Source organism: Calonectris borealis, chromosome 20 (genome assembly GCF_964195595.1).
Source record: "Calonectris borealis chromosome 20, bCalBor7.hap1.2, whole genome shotgun sequence".
NCBI lineage: Eukaryota > Metazoa > Chordata > Aves > Procellariiformes > Procellariidae > Calonectris > Calonectris borealis.
In genome coordinates, this window is record NC_134331.1 from 10,617,712 (window position 1) to 10,639,774 (window position 22,063).

The 22,063-nt window shown below is 50.2% G+C and overlaps 1 protein-coding gene across 1 annotated transcript in view; it reads left to right on the top strand.

Annotated features, from left to right (window-relative positions):
• NTN1 (netrin 1) overlaps nt 1-22,063 on the top strand; it is a 106,517-nt gene that overhangs the window by 48,033 nt on the left and 36,421 nt on the right. The window contains exon 2 of the mRNA XM_075169785.1: nt 8,041-8,229. Within this exon, the coding sequence (XP_075025886.1) occupies nt 8,041-8,229 (189 nt within the window). The remainder of the gene's footprint in view (nt 1-8,040; nt 8,230-22,063) is intronic.

Sequence of the window (22,063 nt, forward strand, 5' to 3'; positions counted from 1 at the left end):
GAGAGTTCAAGGCAGGAATACACAAATCAGTGGGCTGTGAGCAGCTGTTTGCCACGTGTGCCAGCTAGCAACAGGGAGATCTCCACTGCTCAGAGGTTGTTAAAATCTGGCTCGTAATCTGGACATCTCATAGCTGTAAATCTCCCAGGAATAAGCCTTGCTCTTGCTCCTCTGATGCTTCCTGTGGGGCCAGAAATACCATGTGGACAGCCAGGAAATACCTAGTGAGATTTCAGTGCTCCAGTCCAGACTGGAACTAATAAATGTGGAAGCAGTTATGAAAATATCTCCCTCCCTGAAATTAATAAAAACATGTATCGGACCACAGTCAGACAGGTTCATGTCACAGGTTAAGTCGCGAGTAGCGTCTGTCGCTGTTGGAACCAGCTCCCATGGCCTGAGGGGCTGGAGGGACAGACAGGCAGCCACCATGCCTGGTTTGCAGCACCTGCCGAGTGCTCTCCAAAGGGATCTTGTGCTATTGGGAAGATCTTTGGTCTCAGCACTGGAGAAAAGTTGGTAATTGTGAGTGTCAACAAAGTAACCCTCAGTAGCTGATCTGATAGGACTTGTTCTTTCCTCTTTTGGCTTTGATCTATGAGCAGCTCTGGACTTTCTCCCTGTATCTGTTCTCAAAACCACATGCCAGAGACCACACACTGGTTGTTGGCTTTGCCAAGCTGTCTGCTGCCCAGTTTTGACGGCCAGTATTTGAGCTGGCTACGGGTGCTGATGGACAACTGGTTTACCATGGACGTGCCTGGTTTACCCCTACTGTGTGCTGGGATGAGGGCAATCCCCAAAACACATTCATGGATTGAATCCGTCAAGCTCTGCTGTTTAGTATTTGCTTCTCCTACCCAATCCCTAACATCTGCTGAAAGTTCACCCTTCCTGCTGACGGGCCTGCTGATGACCATCGCTCTTGGGGAGGTCTGATGTACGGAGGTGAAGCTCGTACCGAAGGCAGGAGGGAGCACGGGGGGTTGGCACTGCTGTGCTCAGCACCCAAGAGTCCACGGGCAGGACAAGCATCTATTGCTCTGTCTCTACAGGTTTGGGTTTGAGCTTGGTTTGGCCAGTGAAAATAAGATCTTCCGGGAATTTAGCTGCAAAACTCCATCAACTTCGACTGAACATGTCCCCCATTTTTCAGTGACTTAGAAACTCGGCCAAGCTTGAGCAGTTCTTAGGGACAGCAAAAGACACATCCCTACCAGGGAGCAATGTTTTTCTTTTTAAGCCTTGGCTTCAAATATAAGGGCAATAGATTTTTCTTTAAGGAAAGAAATCCCCAAATTTGTTAACATTGGCACAACACTGTCTTTTTCACTAGCCTTTTTTCTCATTTGCAGCTGAATCATTTTAGCAGGAACTTTTCCAGAAATATTCAGCCTGAGTCAGACACCCGGTCTCAAGCGTTTCAGCCCAAACAGCGAGTATGGCATTTTTTTACATAAAATGAGGGTCTTATAATTTGAAATCTCAGGCAGGCGTAAATTGCTGTTGCTGTTACCAGCTTGGGCTTCAGTATCGCAGAGCGTTGTTATAATTTGCGGAACCAACGTTGACAGGGGGACATATCCAGGGCCTCCTGGTCCATGGGGCACATAGGGGTTTGGGAACTGGGCAAAGTGAGAAGGGAAGGGCGCTTGGGGTGTGCAGCATCCCCAGGGAGGTCCTGGGTCACTCTGATGCTTTCCTGTCTAGAGCTTTTCCACAGAATTGCCATTCTTCAGGTTTTTCATGCATGGAAAAGTCTTCTGTTCCTCAATCCCTTTTTGTGCCACTGGCAAAATTTTCTCAGTGTGTTTCTCCCCAGGACTACTCTTTCTTGCTTCACCTACTTTTGCAGTTTGCCCTTTCCTTGCTTTCAGGGGTGTTTCTCATGGGTGGAGAGGGGCAAGAGGCATTTGACCTCATGGGGAGCAGGTCGGAGGGCGAGGGGGTGCCCAAAAAGCCTTCAGCCCCAGCAGCGGGTGGTCTCTGGGATGTATCAACAAGGATGGGACTTTCCTTCCCCCGCCACCAGTGCACGCTTGCTTTTGCTGCAAGCCAGGTTTGTGGCTCCAGTTTCATGGGCGATGCCAGCCATAGCTGCATATTTTGTGGTCCGTCCGCACACTTTCCTCCGTCTTTTTGCTCCAACTGTCAGGAAAACCTGGGGCCTGGCGCAGACCCTGCGTCTCCCCCTTGCAGCCACAACACCCTGATGGATTTCCCCTTCGGTGGATTAGCTCGAGCAAACCAAACCAATTTCCGATCCTCCTCCTTACTCAGACTTAACAGCGCACGCAAATGAATTTTCCCGAGCAAACGTTTTTGTTTAGTGTCGGCCAACTGGGTCTGTGGTGGGTGGCACCGAGCCACACGGGAGGGCGCGAGGCCGCCTGCCTTGCAAGCAGAGCTGGATCCGGCCGCTCACTCCTGACAGCTCCAAGCTCCCGGGGCCACGCGCGGTGACTGTACTGTGCAGGACTTCGCGGCTGCCATGGCCGGTGTTCATCCATGCTTTGTCATTCTGCTGCAGCAAGCATGGCTAGAAACCCCCTCCCCAGCTCCCGGATCACTCACCGGGCACAGCCCTGGCAGTCCAATGCACTGCAGCCCGTGCTGGACCAGAGGGGTCCGGCGGCATGCAGCGGTGTGGGAGCTCGTCCAGTAGCTCCAGGTTCATGCGAGCTGCTCCAAAACTTCAAACCAGCCAGCAGCAGGCCTGAAGAGACGCAATGCTGTAGGTGACCAGGAACACCCTTCCGCTGTCTCCATAGGGGCTTTGTCTTTACCTCCCCGTCCAGCAAGCAGACAGGTCTCCACTGGCTCTGGCTGCTCCATCTCCGTTGTCCCCTCTCTTTGATTTAAGAGTCGCTGTTTCTTTGACCAATATGGCCCTCAAAAATAATATTCCTGAAGATATCTCCAGGGGTACCCTGGGAGCAAAGTCCCTCCTCAGAGGGGCATGGGCAGGGTGCCCCTCTCAGTGGCCGGAATGATGCACGCGAGGCTTGCTCCTGCAGAAGAGGAATAATGGCTCAGGCTGAGCTAGCAATTTTCTGGCAAAAAAATTTATCTGGGAAAAGGACAATTTTAAGGAGAATGAGACTATTCATAAATTCAAGTCAAATTTAGAGATTACTTTCAGCCCCTGGCTTCTTCTATCCTCCCCTTTCCCTTCCCCCCCCCCGAATTATTGTTTGCAAAAATTAAAACAAAATGTTTTGGGGTTTTCGTTTGTTTAAAAAGCAATTTGCATTTTGAAAATTGCCAAAATATAAGTTTTGGAAGGGTGGGGTCTTTTGAAAGGGCAGCATTGTCATTGCTGAATGAAAACCACGGAGAGGAATGCGTCCTGGGAGACGCAGGGCGCTGGGACGCGGGGCCCGGGGGACACAGCAGCAGCACAAAAGACCACAACCACAGCTCCCACCGCACAGCTCCAGCCTGCGCCTCCCATTCACGTATCTCCTTTCGTTCTCCCAAATGGAAAATCCTGCCTGCCTTGACCTTCTTCGATGGATTCATTTGACCAAGTCACTGTTTTTAATGCGGAGATGTTTCTGCTGTAGTTTCTTCACCCGCCTCCAAACCACAGTTTTCCTCTTTTCCGCTTTGACCTTCTCCAGGTTTCTAAACATCTGCATCTAAGTGATATCTGGTTATTCATATCGGAGCCTGGCGGCCCAGGTAAAGAGTGTTTGATGAAGCTCTGTACATCTGTGTGCAATAAAGTCAGCGAACAAAAGGCTTATGAGGTCCTTGGCAAAATAAGAGAAAGAAGAGAGCAGGAGACAGCAGCACTGAGCTTAGTCGAGCAATTGGAGCCAAAACCTTTCATCAGAGAGGTCTCAGCACCTGGTACATGTTTTGTCCATAGCTGGGTCTGCAGCCCGTGCACGGGTGTCTTCACCGGGTGAAAAGCAAAGTGTGGGGAGCGTAGGTGATGCCAATATTTGGAGGTGATTTTTATTACAGCTGGCGAAGGCATTCATAGAAAGGAAAGATGGGTTGCTAAACAGCCACTTACTGTGGCAGGGAAATTCAAACCAAGAAGCACTGGCTGGAAATTAAAGCCAGGCCAATTCATGTTAGGAACGAGGCAAAATGCTTTAGCACAGCAGGAGATTAACCGTCCGGTCGAGGGAGAGGATGGGCGGGAGCTGCGTTTCCTGAGCGCCTCCGTCCAGGGAAAATGTGGCCAGGCGATCCACACGCCCTGCCCGCAGCACCCAGAGACCGTGCGCAGATTCGGACCTGGGATCCAAAAGCATCATGACCTGCTGCTGGGTCCCTGTCGGTCCTAACAGCGGTGTGCGCAGGCATTGCCCACGCTCAGCATCTCCGGGCACCCACCACCGGTTTTCTCTGAGACTGTAGCACCAGCGTGATGGATTCCATCACGACGTGTCCCAGCCTTGTCCCCAGCAAGGACTTTCTGACGCCGAGATGGGTCATTTACTGCACTGCCCTAATTCTTCCGTCCCTATGCGCTATTGTCAGGAAAAAATAGGAAAGCTATTTTCCTTCAGTCAGACCAAGCCTCTCCCATTGGGCATCTGCAAACACATCAGGCTACAGATGGAGCTGCCAGCTAGCCCTGGCTGGTGGCCAGCGGTGCAGAGCACTGGCCACTCAGGACCCAGGCACTCAGGGTGAGCATAGGAGACAGGAATTTCAATTAAAACCGCTCTCCTTGGATCAGTTTGGCCCCTTCTGTCTACACAAACAGGTGGATCGGGAGGGGGTGGATGATGGAAAAGCACCCGTGTGCATGGGGTTAGGAGTCAATCGGTGCCCAGCGGATGTCCTTGGTGCCCTGGGAGTGCAGGTGGAAGGAGGGCACAGAGCCAAGGCTAAGCTGGCGGAGCCAAAAAAAGCTGAGAGGTCCCCGTGGAGGGGTGGCCGTTGCTCCCTGGCTGCTTGCAGCGCTTGCAGGGAGCTCGCAGGGAGGCCAAGTGCAGGGACGCTGGGCATGGAGAGGGGCTTGACCAGCCCACACCTTCTCCCAGCTCATTCACTCCCTTCTGGGAGGGTTTACACCCCGAGGCATAAACAATCTTTAGGTCATTTGCTCTGGATGAGGACAGGGTTGGCTGTTTTGGGGAGCTCCTTGCAGCTTCTTGTGAGGTTCAGCTTCTTCCCTTCTCCAGACACTGGATTTTCCCATCCCTGGAAGATCAATGTAAAATTAATCCCAGGAGCAGGGCTGCAAGCAGCTCTGTGCACTCCACTTATTCCTCCACATTCCCGCGCAGCTCTGCCCTGGGGGGACCAGCTGAAATATTTGCAAAGATCTTGAGAAAATTCCAGAAGTTCTGCTTTCCTGGCTTTGCAAAAATATTTCTGCTTATCAAGCAACCCAAGGAAATGTGATGATTTTCACTCACTCTTCGGGTGGGCTCAGCTTTGAATTTTAAAAAGGGATTTGCAGTGCAGTCTTGCAAAATACTTGAGTACCAAGTCCAGCTCTCTTAAAATACAAATTTTAGGAGGAGGTGAGCTTTCATGCTCTTTGGAAAATATGCATTTCTGCCAGCTTCAGGGAAGAACTAGGTCTTCTGTGAGGTCGTGCCACCCCCTGGAGAAATGTCTCCTCGTGTTGGTCCACAGGGACTAAATCCTGTTGTTTGTAGCACCAAAGGCAGAGCTGCTAGGGAGTCTCAAGGCTTTGAACGATGGAGATGTGCCTGCATGGTCACAGGCTACAGCAGGGATGACAGACCTTCAGACTGAGGGACTTAAATCTTTTTTTTCCTCTGCTTGAGCTGAGTCCTGAGGCCGTGCCATTGATACAGGTGTTGCCTTGGTGGTTAGCTATAGCCAAGAGGACATCCCTCATGTTGCAACCTGGTGCACCTCTCAGCCGGTCCACACCTGGGGGAAGGCTCTGCCCCGAGCAGAGGAACCAGCGCTCAGCCCTGTGCCTCCTGCACGCCTGGGAAAAGGGTTTCATCTCAGCATCTTGGTCGCCTCTCGGTAAAACAAGGATTGGGACTTTAAAAATGCCACCTTCTTCCCGAAAGCTTATCTCATGCGTTTTGCAGGGTAAGAATCACCTCTAATCCTCGCGCTGACTGCGGCGGAGCCATCGTGCTGGCACACTGTGAGAAAAGGAGAATACCATAGCTGAGCGGCTGCTGGAGCGCGCCTAGCAAAGCAGAAAGTGCTCTGCCTGAGATTAAGATGGAAGGGGAAAAACCGACAAGGGGGGATCTAGAAAGCTCCCAGTGCGTGCTCCCGTGCTTCTTTTAGGTGCAAACTGGCTGTTTAGGTGCGCTTACAGCGTAGCAAATGTGTCTGTGGGACCGGCCAGATCTAAAAAGCAGCAATTCCCTCTGCATGCAGGAGTTGTGTCTCTGGTCTCCTTGATGGTTGTCTTCTGTTTTGGGAGATGACAAATGCACCCGCAGTCTGGTGGGCTCATCTAAGGAGAGGCAAACCGCAGTTCAAAGTCGTGGCCCCACTCGGTGTTAGGAATCTCTCTTTCTCACGGCTGGCAAACCGCTCTCGGGCCGCTCCGCTCACCATTAGCACGTTGGTGGCTGCTTCTCCTGCTCTGCCAGCGTTTGGTGGGGACGTGAGGTTGGGCCTCACCCCGTCAGCCAGAAGAATTCAGGTTGCAAAGCACGGAGAGAACAGTCTCCATCCTGCTGGTCGGATGTGTCCGGAGGATTTTGCTCTCCCCTTTGCTTTCACGTCGTGAGTTAGCTGGGGATTGTTCCTGATAAATAATCCGGAACTGCACTGTAATTTTCTGGGCTGAAATTTGATAATTAAGCAAATATAGCATGTCTTTGTCTTGGGCAAGCACCATAAGGTAAACAGGAAGGAATGAGGGATTAAGATGTCTCTGCTCTAAAGGAAGGTGACAAGCCCAGAGCCGTGACACCTTCGTGCCGAGCGAGAGGCCCAGCTGTGGGTTGGCATTGCACAGATGCATTGTTCGGGGGTGAAGAGCAAATAAAAGCAAAGGGAAAAGAAAACAAGCTATAAAATTCTCAGCAAAGCACAGAGACCCAGCAACTGCCTCTTGATGTTCCCATGACAGCTCTGGGGAGAGGCAGGCGAGGGGTCGAGCTTTTGAAGTCCTTAAGTTGTCCTTTGCAAAGGCCCCCTGTTAAAATAGTCCCTGTGTTGACATTAGGCTGCATATGGTGGAGAAATTGGACATCTCCCGGCAGGTTCAGTCACAGCGCATGCAATCAAAGCAGAAGGCGACTTTTTGGTATTTAACTAACGGCGTCAGGCCGGCCCTGTCCCAGCGGCAGATGAGAGACGCGGAGGCGGAGGTGAGGTTTTATCGGCACGTTCAGGGCTGCAGACGTGTAACAGAGCCTCGTGCTATGGGTACCAAGCACGGGAGGGAAAGCCGGGGAAGAAGCTAGCTAGGAAGGTCTTGAAGTGATATTTGGAGCTCAAACACACATGTGTGTTGGGACTGGTGAGAGTGGGAATACTGGGAAGGTCGGGCAGGTGATGTTGGAAACACCCTTTCTGCCGGGGGCAGACAGGGGGGGTGTTGGGAAGCGGGGTGTTTCGCAGCAGTTTGGGGGGAGCTTTATACCGAGCAGTAGCACGATATGAAGCACCACAGATGAGGAGCGAGATGAGGAGAGCTCACATGCGACGAAGCTGGAGGAGCAGCCAAGGGGTTGTGCATTGCCGTTTCCTAACCACGGATGGGCTCCCTGCCCTCGCAGCCCTGCCTGCACCCAGCTTTTAATTCACATTAAGAGTCGGGAGAGGCAAAAGACATATTTGTTGCAAGTCACGATGGTGAAATGAGATCTCGGTGACCTCAGCTTCCCCTCCAAAAAGCTGGACTCACCACATAGCCCTGGTCAAGGAGGGAAGTGATTTAGCAGTTGGCTTCCCATAGCCAGAGGTGCCACCAGAGCATCCCATCCTGTGACACCCCCTCTCTGGCGGGGCACCCCAGGCAGGTCCCCCTGTGCCCAGCCCCACGCACACGGGCTCCCCCGGGGTTGGCACCTCCACGGCTGGGCACAGATGCTGACGGTCTCCGCTCTTTGCCTCTCACAGCCTGCAACTGCAACCTCCACGCCCGGCGGTGCCGCTTCAACATGGAGCTCTACAAGCTGTCGGGGCGCAAGAGCGGCGGCGTCTGCCTGAACTGCCGGCACAACACTGCGGGGCGGCACTGCCACTACTGCAAGGAGGGCTTCTACCGGGACCTCAGCAAGCCCATCTCCCACCGCAAGGCCTGCAAAGGTACCGGGTCGGGGGTGGGACGGCCGGGACTGCACGGCTCCTTCTTCTCTGACCCCTTCCTGCCGTTCCTGTTTCCACAGCTCTTGCTCTTGCCAAACTCCTCCTGCTCCTCCCTCTCTCAAACCAAGCCCTTAAAATGACTTTTCTTGCCCCCACGTTCCCTGCCATCACCTCTCCCTGGTCTCCCCAGCCTCCTGGTGAGGACAAGGCCATCGAAATACAAAAAATCCTCACTGCTGAGGATGCCTTAAAATTATTTCAGGTTTTATCACTTATAAATCGTGCTTCATCTGCTCCGATAGCCACAGCTAACTTGGTCATCACATATGTAAGGGCAGAGTTGCACAAAATCCCAGGTACGGCGTTAGATGTAGCGTCTGTAAATCAGCCTCCTCCAAACGCCTGTCTCCTGCTCCCACCCTCCACCCTCGCCCCCACCGCTGCTGGGGGCACAGGCAGCGCTTAACCCACGCACAAAACATTTCACTCCTCGGGACGAGGCGAGAACAGTAGAACAGGAAACAATTTTATTTTGAGCTCAGCAAACCGAGTTTTTTGAAGTTTCCTCTTCTCCTGCGGAGGACGTGAAGGCGAGCGGGGCTTCAGCTGGGGCGGGAGCAGCAATAAGAGCAAATCCTGCAAATGAACTTTTTTAACTCTCAGCTGTCTGCTGGAAGAGATAGAAATCCTGAACCTGAGACGCAGCTAAAGGAATCAAGCAAACATTCAAAAGGCAGATTAGAAGATGCTGGGGTTTCCCGCAGAAAGCTTCAGCTCTTTTCTCTCTAAAGACTCGTTTTAACACGAAACGGGAACGGGAAGCTTTTTGGCCCAAAATGGGTATTTTTGGCTGGAAAGCTTTGGGTCTTCAGCGTTTTCAATTTTTTAATGAAAACGCTTCTTCATGTTTTTTTTTTTTATTTCCACTGAAAACAGACACGCTCTGCCAAAGCAGAAAAAGAACTTGCTCCTTTAGACGGCCCTGCTCCCCCTTTTTTTACCTTGTAAAAACTATTTCAATGAGACATTTTCGACCCGCCCTGCGCTGAGGCTGCTAATGAGCTGCAGCTTCAGCCGAAGCGCGGGCTGGTGGGATGTAAACCCAGCCCCTGGCTCTGGCAGCGAGAGGAGCTGCCGTTTTGGGGTCTGAGGAGCCAGAAGACAAGGGTGCAGGGGGGGCTGAGCCACTGCCACCCTAGCCCCAACACCCACCATCCCAGCCGGACCGCCGCTCTGGCAGCGAGCTGCCTCCCGCGCGCGGCCGCGCCTTGCCCCCCGGTCCCGAGCGGATATGTGTCGTAATAAAGTTCATATTTCTGCTTTCATGGCCGGGTCGCAGCCGAAGTAACAGCGCATTAGGTTGAGGCAAACAAAAGGAAATTGTGAAGGCGTAGGCTCTCCTCACGCGGGGCCGGACAGCGATGCAGGCGGGCATCCATCACCCCCTGGCAGCAGCATGCTCGCAGAGGCATTTGTTGATGTCCAAGCCTGGTTCTCATTTACCTTCCTGCTCCCCAGGAAGGGTTTTGGGGTGCTGGGACAGTGGGGACAATTCCCTCCCCTCCCCAAGCACAGTTAACTCCTTCCCAGGGCTCTGGTTTATCCCGGCTGCCTTCCCAGCATGGGGGCTCCTGGGGACACGCTGGGATTTGGGGGAGAGGAGTGCTCTTTCCCATTCACTGGGTCACGGTGCATCCATAGGGATTCCAGTCCTCTGGGATCAGCACAGGGAGCACGGAATAAGGAGGGCATGGTCGGCTGGAGGGTAGGGCGGATCCCATCCCCTGTCCATCCCGAGCTTTTCCATCCTGGGAAAAGGCAGTCCCTGCCCTGTGTTGGCAGTGATGTCCACGCTTAACCCTCTCTGTCTCATTGACCCTGGCATTTCCCAGGACCTTCCTCGCTCCTGCTTTTCCCAGCTCTCCTCCCTGGCCAGGCAGCCTGCTCCCCCTCTCCTGTCCATTTATCCTTGCTGTCCCCTGGCCCCTCACTCTTCTAACCTCTCCGTGGCTGATAGCACAGTGGTCTTACCCAAAAAACACAGCTGGGTGGTGGGTGGTACCTGCAGGTGGGAAACCTCAGAGTCATGCCGTGCCTCAGTTTCCCCAAGCGAGCACCCAGGAAGATGTGCACTGGTCTCCGCGATGCACTCCGCAATGTTTTAAGGCTGAATTTCCCAGCCGCTGGGTCATTCGCTCTCTTAAATGCTCTTTGCAATTGTCCTTTTCTCACCCCCCTGCCTTCTCGAACCGCTCCTGCTCTTGAAATTTGAGATCGCCAAATTTAAATACTTCTCCAACCCCCCACAGTTTATAACAAAAATGTGGCTATTGGAGCTAACAGATACAAAGGTATGTAATAAATATGCTGGTGCATGAACAGCTCCCCGACTCGCAGGCTATTAGCACAATTTCACAGTAGTTGGAATGGTTTATTGTTGGCGTAATCCATCGTCCTATACAAAAGCGGGCGAAATGAAGTTTCCTACAGCAAAGGCATTCCTTAGAAAACTCGTTTTCCTGAGCTTTGTTTACAACACAGGGGATTTTATGTTCCGTCTATTTTTCTTCCCTGATTCAGGGACTGTTCTGAAACAATTGTTGAAAACAGGCATTTTTAAAAAACAAACCCTACCATCTAACAACTTCAGCCATTTCTCCATTGATAACAATATTAATTTATCATCTCACCAAGCCATCTGCCGATGGGCAAAGCTCTCCCAGAGTCTCATCTCGACCGAATGTGTTTAGAATTAAGGAATTAACCATCCTGTAGCATCTGCCATCTCCCTCACAACTGCCTGACGTCTCATCTCACCCAGCAGATTGTGTTTTCTTTGTAAGACTTGATTCTTTCAACCATCGCATTGCTCCGTTCATGTCCTATACGTAACACATTTAAACATATGCATATAATAGAGCACCGGTGCCTTGTGAGCCGATAGAAAGCTGCCAAGGAAGCATGCAGCACATTTAACCACCCTGGCAAACGTGCGTGAGCTCGGGCGAACTCACAGCAAATGTTCCATGAAAGAGCTGCTGAAGGGATTTTTGTATTAATTCAACTTCATTAATTCAGCCTAACAGACACATCCAGCTAAACTGCCTTTCCTCTCCCTTGTGTTTCTCATCTCTCACTCCACCCTATGCACTTAGGTTATGTACCTCGATTCGTAATGCATCTAACGTCAGAAAATTACAGAGGCATGAGTTGCATTATTTTAAATGGTTGCTTTTGGTATTTATGCAAAAATATCACATTGCAGAAATGTTTGCACAATGTCTACTTTTTTTTAACTTGGAGAAATAGAAAATGCCACAAACTTTTGCACGTGTTGCAGGGCATGGTGTGAGGTTCAGGCAGCAAAAGGTGAGCAGAAAGTGGAGCTGGGCAGTGCCCTCCTGCCAATCAAACCTGGTTGGTTTTCTAATAGCCAAACCTATAACAATTTTTAATTAGAAGATTTTTTTAATGATCTGAAGTTGTCTTAGCAGCACAGGTGAAGGCATGAGAAGTCAGGCTTTTAACTGATGGTTAAAAGTGATGCAGCCATGCCAGGTTCCTTGCTTGTGCATTTGCTTCCAGTTATTTTCTTGCAAAAACGATAAAAGCAAAAAAGTTGTCAGTGATCAGAGATGCCCTGTCGCAGAGCCACGCAACAGGCAGAGCATGGCATGAAGTCTGCAAACCACAGGCAAAGGAATTGATGACAGATGGAGCAGGGATATTGCATGAAGTGGCAACGTTGGGTGCGCGCCAGAGCCTGCCAGGCTGGAGCTGGGAGCTGAAGGAGGGCTGGGACTGCTGCGGGTGGGTGGTCAGGCAAACCCAGGGACACCGGTTACTCAAGCAAGGGCTCGGGCTCCCCTGGAGTTTTGAGGTCAGACCGCACAACTGATCTCTGTGTAGCTCCGGACGGGGACTTTGGGGCTGGAGGAGTCCGATGGTAGCGGCGGTCCTCCACCGTGGGGAATGGATGGGCTCATCCCAGTGGATGCTGGAGTAGGATGCCCATTGCTCTGGCAGATACATCAAAACCCTGGGTCCTGTGCACACCCCGTAGGTGTGTGGGCTGTCCCGAGAAACAGCAAAAACCCAGACATAAGAAATTTTGCATGTTCATCTTTTAAATCTCAGAACAAGGGCGAATCGTTCTTCCTTTCTCACTTATTTTTGTGAGAGCATGAAGAGCTCCCAAAACGCTGAAGCCCTGCTTCTCATTCCTTCTGCTTTCCCTCTGCTCCAAATGATGTTGCAAGTGAAATTCCACATCTGGGTCCTGCAAACCTCCGTCCACTCTGTTCCATCATGGGCTGCCGTAAATCAGGGCCCTGGTGTTAGTTCTTTTGATTAAATTCACTCCTGATATTTGCCAGATTATTGGCACTAATGTAATTCTATTGGAACAGAGACTCTGCAGGATTTTATAGCCTGGCTGTAAAACAGCTCTGCACTTCGGGGAAAGGATTTACACACTTTTTGATGAAAAGATGACAAATGATACGCGTTACAAATGCACTTGTGCTGAGGCTGCCAGTGTAAACCCCTCGTGGAGGGGCAGGATCTGGCACCTGGAGAGGTCACATTCGTTAGGACTCAGTGTTTTGGTAAAAAATGGGATCGCCTGCCTCCCCCGCGCTGTTGCAGCCCCACGCCCGTGCCGAGCCTGGCAGACTTTTCCATCTGCATTGGAGGATTATTTAATGGCTTGTGCAAAAAAAAAAGCTCTCCCAGCCTACCTGCCCATCCTGGCTTGGACCCGCGAAGGCTCAAGACTTTGACATTTGCTTGTTGGAGACAGTTTGGGTTCAAGCAGAGAGAGGGTGAGTGCTATCTCCACCAACTCAGCCTCCGGTCCTTGATTTAATGGGTGTAGATGCAGGTTTTCTTCCCACCCAGCTGCAGGCATTTGGAGGGTGATGGACTATCACAGCTGAACCTCTTTGGCTCCTTGTGGTGCCTGGAGAGGAGAGCAGAGCCCCTGGTGACAGGGACAGTGGGACGAGTCCCCCGTCTCTCTCCACTGACTATAGAGGGAGCTGCATGACCAGCTTAGAGCAGAGAGCTCATTTCCACAAGGCTGAAGCCAGGAGAGATGAAGCCTCTTCCTGCTACCTGGAGCCCCACTGAGAAGCTGGGGTGCAGGCAGCAGCCGGGGTAAAACCCACATTAGACGGCAGAGGCTGAGGACAGGCTCGCTGCCACCAGCAAACCATTGGTGTCCCACAGACCATGTCCCAGTGTAGGACAGGAAGATCAGCCTGTCCATGGTGCATGTCTGCAAGTCTCAGTTGTGGTCAGCATCCCTCCAGTCTCAGAGATGTCCCCTGACGCTGTGGTCCCCAGTCCACAGCTAAGTGGGGTTAGGCAAGCTCACATCAAAGACATAGGGATGGCCTGGCTGAAACCCCTAAACCAGGGCTCCCTGGGCCGGTATGGCCACCAGCGGTGGCTTCTGGCAGGGCTCCTGTTCCCAACCTTTCCTTGTCCGTAGCGAATATCCCAGCTGGGTGGGTCCCACAGGCTCCCTCCCGTCACTGCAGGGACCCTGTCACTGCTGGGCATCAGTGCAGGAGATCTACCCTCGGTGTCCACCTTAGGAGGAGATGAAGTGCATCCTAAGAGAGATGCTCCTCTCCCCAGAGCAACCTCACATTGATGCCCATCTCTAGTCCAGCTCATTTGTGGTTTCACAAGGAGAAGTCCAAGGCACTTTCTATGAATTCCCCCCAGGAGTTGTCTTTAATTATCAAGCTTCCTTCCCTTCCTTTTCTGCTTTTCTTCCTCTTTGAAGACCAGCTGGAGGTACCTTTTAGATGAGAGATGAGCCAACTCGTAGTGCTGGTAGGGCTTGGATCGACTTCTTGTATCAAGGCTTGGTCACCTCTGAGAAATCACATTGCTGGAGAAAGTCCAAACTTTCAAGGCATTGATCTGCCAAACACAGACTTTGTTTTCTCCATAGGGCATGCCCTTCCACTGCTGTGAGAACGATTTTCTAGCTGTATTTCTATACCGCATTTGTTAGTGACTATGCCTCAGTCACCCCCTTCCCCAAGGCCCCATAGTTCTTTATATCGATATTATTCTAAGTGCTGAGCACTGATTTATGGTTTCCACATCTAAAACTTGTCATCAGCAACCCCCAGGCACACACAAACCAGTCGGAGAAAATATATAGAAATGCAGCTTTAAGCTGTCCCACGTACACGGGTCGCTGTGTGGAAGTGTCCTGGGGCAGCACAGGAGGCTTGAGTGTGACTGCCACCAAGTGCCACCACCTCCATGGCACCTCCGCGGCCCAGGGCAGAGCCACACCATTCACCCGCTTGGGCTGGAAGGGGCCCAAAGCAAAGAAGGGACATGATTATTACAGAAACTCTTAAACTCTTTTGAGTTTGTAGCGTGAAAACATGGAAAAGGAGTGATTTTTTTTTTTTTTAATGAAGACTTGAGCTCAACGCAACACATCTACCTGGCCATGCCAGCTTTTAAACATCCACGATTTTAATGACGTGTGAGCAGCTATGTCAAATTAAACAGCTGCTTCTGTGCAAGCCGGAGCGGGAAGAGTTTGCTGCATCGCAGCAGTGGAATATTCCTGTGGCAAACCCAGCGATTGAGACACTTTCTAATTGTTTCAAGCCACATGGGGCTTCATGTGCCAGCCTTCATCCTGTTCCCCCTTCCACGCGTGCCTTCCACTTCCAAGGACTTTCCAAATTAAGTCTGATCTATGTGAGCCATCAGTGTGGAACAAACCGAATGTCGGAGCCGGGCACAACCCTTTCCCCCCGCCCAGGGCGGCTCCACCACCCCCACGCAGTGCATGGGGATGGTGCCACGCACTGGGGCACACATTTAAGCACCACAAATATCATGTTCCAGTTCGTGTTTGTGCCACTGGTGATCTGAAGCGGTTGTACTTCTTGGTCCTCTGCATATCTCCCCCTGAAAGTGCTCCAGTATTGGTGTTAGTTCTCCGTTTCGGTGCAAATTAACTGGGATGAGGGTAAAATCCTGCTGTCTGGTCTTCCCATAAATTCATCGGTGACTTTCTCCTCTCTCTGACTTATGATCAGGGCCACCTCCCAGCATACAGCAGCATTTGAACGATATTTGCTTTCAGTGGAATATATTTTAGGCAGTCTGGGATTGAAACATAGATGCTCGGAGCGAGCACAGGGGACTGGTAGGAGACCCCGCCGGGGGGGTTGGCAGAGCACCAAGGGGCATTGCCGTGGGCAAGGAGGCTCTGCCATCCACATCCCAGATGAAGTGCACATGCCAGGGGGTTCTGGTCTGCTACGGTCTCCAGACGTTGGCTTAGAAGGTCATTAACCAAAAAAAAAACAAAAAAAAAAGAAGAAAATTTAAAAAAAGAGAGGAAAAAAGAAGAAAGAGAGAGAAGTTTGTTTGTGCCTGGTGATAAGATCAGAGCAAGATCACCTCCATGCCAAAAATTTCCTTAAGCTGCAGCTGTCTTCAAGCTCCAGGGAAGTCAATAATTTCACATATTGCTCCCACCCAGGCGCATTTTGCTGCACGATTCGACTTCCCTGCAAGCCTGGAGTCTCCCGCCGGGCTGGGCAGATGCTGTGCACCCCAGCCCCGCGGCAGTGCCAAGGGAGAGGGGCTGCTTCTTAGCCTGAGCCCTCCGTTCTCTTCCAAAAAGCCACGTCAGTGCTTCCAAGCCCTTTTCAGCAAAGCTCCCCTCTCTTCTAAGAGCATCTTTTGGACTTTGCCGAATCGGTAGACACTAACTTGCATTTAAAGGCAAATTTGAAACAGACCTGGTTTAGGGAAGGGGAGGTGTGGAAGGGGCTTTTGACGTATCTTCAAAAGGGCTGGGAAGACATCTGGATGTAAACAAGACAGCACCTTGCAGGGTGAGGGCCTGACCTGTAGCACAAACCCCGGAGCGCAGCTCTGATGTGTTGGCGTTGAGAGCACCCGTCTGTGCTCGGCGTTGAGAGCACCCGCTCCCTCGGGAGATGCGCCCGGGATCCCAGCGATGCCCCACGTGCCGTGCTCCTGAGGACGCTCTCCCACAAAAGTACCCACCGGTTGCTTCTTCCACCCAAATGAGTAAAACCAGGACCCAAAGCACCACCTCCCAGGAGAAGGACAACACCAAGTGAGCTAGTTTAGAGATGCATCTCCGCTGCAACGGGAGACCTTCATCACTTTTAGCACGGGAGGGAAGAACAGCCCCACGAAAGGATGAGCTGAAAAAGCATGCAAAGAGCCTCCAGAAAGGGTAAAAGCCGTGGCAGAAACTGCCAGCACTGTGCGGGTCTTGCAGAGGTCAGGGTGAGATGCTCTGCTGACTCCAGGGAGCGAAGACGTGCGATGGAGGAGGCTCAGCTGGAGACCCTCAGAAGGACCTTGAGCTCTCCACTCCAGCCTAGAAACCTTTCCCCCAGCACCTTCAGAGGGGAGATACAGCTCACGGCTGAGTCCCAAATCCATGTTAGACATTTGGACGATTTAGCTTATTAGGAAAATTTAGACAGTGTTGATTCCCTGACAGAAGCGCTGCATTTCTGAAAAATCCCATCCTTGCAATGATGGTGCCTGAGAGGAGTTTTATAGGCTAAATTTGGGGTCAACCACCTTCAAAAATATTTGGGTTTGGTTTTTCAGCAGAAATACGTCCATAAGCAATCCTGAAGGGCAGGTTTGGACCGTGGTTTTTCAGAAGTGGCTGGGTGCAACACAATAGAGGGGAATTTGCACCCTATTAAAAAAAACCCCAGACTAAAACCCATTTGTCCAACACAAGTCTCAGACTAAGAACAAAAGTTGCTAAATTCATTTGCGTAGCCAGACCTTTGCGTATCTCTGAGACAGAGGAAAGAAAAGGAATAATTTGCCTTCCCCATAAATATTTTCAAACTGTTGAGATAATTTCTGGCTTCAGATCAGTTCTCAAGAGCGAAAAGTCCTCCAGGCTCTCAGGTCCTGAACATTAAAACAAAGTTCAGTCCCGCTCACCCACATGCCCTGTTCTGATTTTAAGCATACTGAAATGAAAAGGTTTTTTTCTCAGAGATATTTTTTCCAGTCAAACGTACACGGCTCAGAGCATCACAAATCAGTGGCCTGGATTTGTGCTCCAGGAGCTCTCAATTTTTCGTCAGCACTTGGGGTGCTGGGGGGGCTCTCCCCACTGTGGATGCTTTAGTGTCTGATAAGGGCTGTGCACACCGAAGGGATCCCCCTCTGCTGAGCTTTTTCTAAGGTTTCTATCTATCTCATCTACCCAACTGCTTCACTTCGTGAGGCTTGTAGCGACCTCATCATCTCTGAGACTTTTGCTTCGCTGCCAGATTTAATTGAAATATTATTAGTGGGAGAATACACTTGTAGGAACCTCGTTTCCTCAGCAGCCAGGTTATAACCTCATCAGGAGGAAAAACTGTTTGCCTTGTTTTGTTTCCTCAAGTATTTTCCAACTCACTCTTTCTCACGCAATGTCTCCCATGAGAGCAGGTTGAGCCTTATTTTGCTTTAGACCCACGAGGACACCCTGCTCAGGGACTGTGCCCCACTAAGCTGCTCTCTGCCTTGCCAGAGCTGCCCCCGGGGGTCTTTGACCAGAATTGACATGTTTTAAATGGAAAAGTAAAAGGGCTGACATCCCCCATGACAAAACCCAAGTCCTGCCAGTAAAGCGGGGAGAAGGAAGCCCCAATGCTTCATCCCTGGGTGTCTCAGCGTCCCCACCACTCTCCCTGGTGGCTTCTCCGGCTCCGTTGCAATCACCAGAAAGGTGGAGCTCCAAGGCAACAGGGGAATTTTTAACAAGAGGATTTTCAAGCGTTTTGGAAAGTGCTGCCATAATTGTCTTATTGTCTGTATCACTAATGCCTGCCCATAGCGCGCCTGCCCAAAAAGTGGATTTATTACCGTGGTTCAAAGCCCCCTCCGGATTAGCGGCGACTGCTGCTCAGTGGAGGCATTGTGGGCCCCGTCTGTTACTTGTTACGGAGAAGACAAAGACAAGGTCTAATCTGTGAAATTTGGCCCAAACCACAGGGAGCCAAAGCCCTTGGCTTCCCCAAGTGCCAGTTCAGGAGGAAGAAATGGGAGAGCCCTGAGAAGCTGCACAGGAGGAGGGACACTGTAAAATGCCAAGAGATTATTTGGCTTTGCCTGATAAAAGGGGGAATTCATTTTCTGCTGGCAAGAAACCTTTAAATCTCCAAGAGAATGTGCTGAGGGACATTGTGCGTGAACATGATCCTTTGGAGAACTAAGTCCAGTTCACAATATCGCAGACAAGCTGACTATCTCATTGCAAAGCAGTTAACAGTTAATATTTAAAGCCATTATTAGTATTCAGAGTTAACACAGAGACGTTTCAACCTCTGCTTCTGGTTAGCAAACGAGCTGGGGCCGGACTGGGTGGGTACACATTAAATATCAGTTTCTCTTCCCCGTGACATAAATCTGTGGGATTTGCAGGACATGCTGCCCATGGTGGAGATGCTCTGCCGTTAAATATGGTCTCGCCCATCCCTGCAGGATCCGTCCCCCGAGCCAGCATAAACCTCTCTGCACCACTCAGGCGCACGGATAGCAGATCATAACTCTCCTCGCCCATGGACAAATAACCAGGGTAGGTCTCCAAAGGAAGGAGCACAGCTTGTTTTGAATTGTTTCTCCAAACACAGGAGCCAAAGCAAACCTGTTAAAAAAAGCCTGCCCAGGTCAGGTCTTTGGGACAGCTTCAAGGCTGGGGTCACCTTTGAGATGGATTACAGCTGAGGGGAGACAACTGGACCCACCCCAGGAGTTTCTCACACCTTGCATTCCCTGGGCAGAAGTGTTCACTGGAACCAGTACCCAAGTTACTAAAGACAGTGGAGCAGGAAAAAAATAACTCTACAACTACAAAAAAGCTTGCTTAAGTAATGATATCGGAACGATAACTCTAAATGCTAAAACATAAGACTAAGTAAAATATGTTTACAGCATCAGGATGACGTGGGCTGAGCTATTGAAGCAACAGGCAAATTTAAGTTGAGTTGTTTTGATATTTTGCTGTTTAAGATATTGTTGGAATCAAAGCCTCCACACAAGAAGCTTGATGTTGGTGCACCTTTTTTCCAGCAGAAAGCTTCTGTAGCCACATTTTTTACTCCAGTCGGAGTCTTTGGAGGAAAGAAGGAAAGCAACCAAAGTGAGGCAATTTTGGCCATGATTCTGGAAAAGCATTTAAAAGGATGGTTAAATATAACTGTGTACCTAAGGCACATTGGCTACAGGGGACTTAAATTTGTACTTAAAACTGAGCGTGATTTCCTGAAGAAGGTTCTTTCTCCATACAGAAACCTTCATCAATGACTGTTGCAAATTAAGGTGGTTTTTTCTAGTTTAATGCATTGCTGCTTTACTGCTTAGTGCATGGCGCAAGGTAAAGTGCTCACGCTTTGGGCTATTAAATCTAGGAGCCCTGCGACGTATGTTATCATTGCTGATAGTGTGACAAGAGGAAATCTAGACATCCCATGAAATCAAGCCTTCTTCTGTTGTTCAGTCAAATGGATTTTTCATCATTCTGAAAACCTCCTAAGGAAACAGCTTCCCTGAAAACAGGAAGATGCTAATTCTCAAAAAATGCATGTCCTTTCAGGTACCTTCTCAAAAAAAGTCACACCTGAAGAGAGCTAAGCCTGGGGATTTATCCCTCTGTTTACCTTTCAACACACATGTATGGGGGAAGATTAGCAGCTGGGAATACCTCTGACCAAAATTCAGGGGTGGAAAAATATTTGCATTTTTGTCATGCTATTTGTCAACCTTCGGTGGGCCAGAGACATCTCAGCAAGTTCCACCACTTTTCCAGGGCATTTTGCATCCTTTCATGCATGGTCCTAAGACTTGCTTTCAGGTATTTTTTCGTCCCAAACCAGCCAAATCTCAGCTGAAATGCACCGTTGCCTATGCTCCAGCGGACGATGGTCTGCCTCAGCAGATTCACACATATAATAGTGGCTTGTCTTGGAAGCTTCAGACAGAGATATAAAACTCTATGACAGACAGTTTTGCAATAGCATGCCCCCAGGGGAAATCTCTTCCTAACTGCAGGCAGTTAGTAGCTGGCTTGGAGTGCTTATATCCTTATATATATTAATCCCAGCTAATGTAACTACAGATGTTCTCATTCATAGGCCTATCTAATCCTGTTGGGCCTTTGCCATGGTGTCTCGTAGCGTAAGTTCTACAAGTTAATTATGTGCAGTGCAAAGAAGCATTTCCTTTTATCATTGAAAAAGGTTGCCTTTTAAATGCATTGAATGTCCCTTTGTTCCTGTATTTTAAGGACCAGTGAAGAGGAGCACCTGTCTGACCTTCTCGGCGCTGTGCATTACTTGGCATCCCTCCATCGTCTCTTGGCAAGGCATTTCTAATCTTTTCCATCGCCCTCAGATGGGTGCCTCTCCGTGCCTTTCACTCCAGTTTCCCAGCTGAGGACGTACTATTGATTTCTATAGTGTCATGATATTATATTCAGTGTTACTCTCTATCCCTTTCATAATACAACCTACTATCTTGTTGCTCTTCTGAGCTCCGTTGCAATCAGCCAGATGTTTCATTGACTCCTAGATCTTTTCCTGGAGTGGTTGCAGTTAATTGGGACCCTTCAGTGTATATGAGCCATCCTGTTCCCTCCTTCCAATTATGCCTCCTTCTGCGCACTGGTTTTTATCTGTTATCCCCTCACCCATTAGGTCTCACAGAAGACCTACCTGGTCTCCTCACGTCTGGACTAGCCAAGCTGAAGGTGGTCACCTAGAAATGCTGTTAGCTCCCTGCTTTCCAGGTCATGGTTATTGTATAAGAAAAACCAGCTTTTGTGGGCAGAGGCACCCCCATTGCTACCCTCATTCCCCATTAAAGCCTCACCATATGCTCCTCCTCCTTGTTTTCTCCTCCAGAGCCAGATTTTTAAGCACAAAATAAATTCATTTTTCACTAGTAATTCCTGCTCATCTCTGCCACAGACACTCACTGAAGATTTTTCTTAAAGACTTTCTGAAAGGACTAAATCATGACAGTTATTTTCCTTCCCCCTGATGCCGTGTGAACTAACAGGCTAAAGACACACCATTTTCTTGCACCAACATCATTCCTGTTTGCTCCTCTCCCAACTCACTCACCATTGCATCCTCCTCTATGGAGTGATTTTTTTAAGCAAAGCGTGAGGATACGGAGGGTAAAACAGCTGTTATCCCCCTTGTTATCTCAAATGATGGCCCACGCGCCCTCCTTTCCTGATCGGTGACGTTTTCTCAGCTCTGGTGCCCCACGGTCTCTGCTCTGCTCAGTGCAGAGGACTGCTGATATTCTGCTTCGCGGTGGGTGATGGACAAACACTTGCACCCAGGGAAGTCTGGGCATGCAAACATGTTTTGTGAATCAAAAGGTGCCTATCAGAAAGGCAGTGAGGATGCCAAAGGCGTGTTTGCACCAATCACACCCCCTTTGCGACTCTAGTGCTGTCTTTCCTCCATTTGGGGTTACAACCCAAAGGAATTTGAACTGTACTGGAAAAAGCAGCATTAACCACCAGCAGCCCAGCTACTCCATGGCTGGGGAAGGAGAAGAGCCTGTGATTGCTGGCTGCAAGTGTTTGCACTGGCCAGGGAACTGCAAATTGCCTTTAATTGCTCCTAATTACTGGCACTGGTTCAGTTCCTCTGGGACAGGGACGGCAACTGTACATCTGCAGACACTGCTTAGACCATCTCCTGCCTCCCCGCACCAGGAGGGTTGAGTTGCTGCTGATTCGGAGAGTTTTCTGGAAGGTAGAAAAGTCAAAATG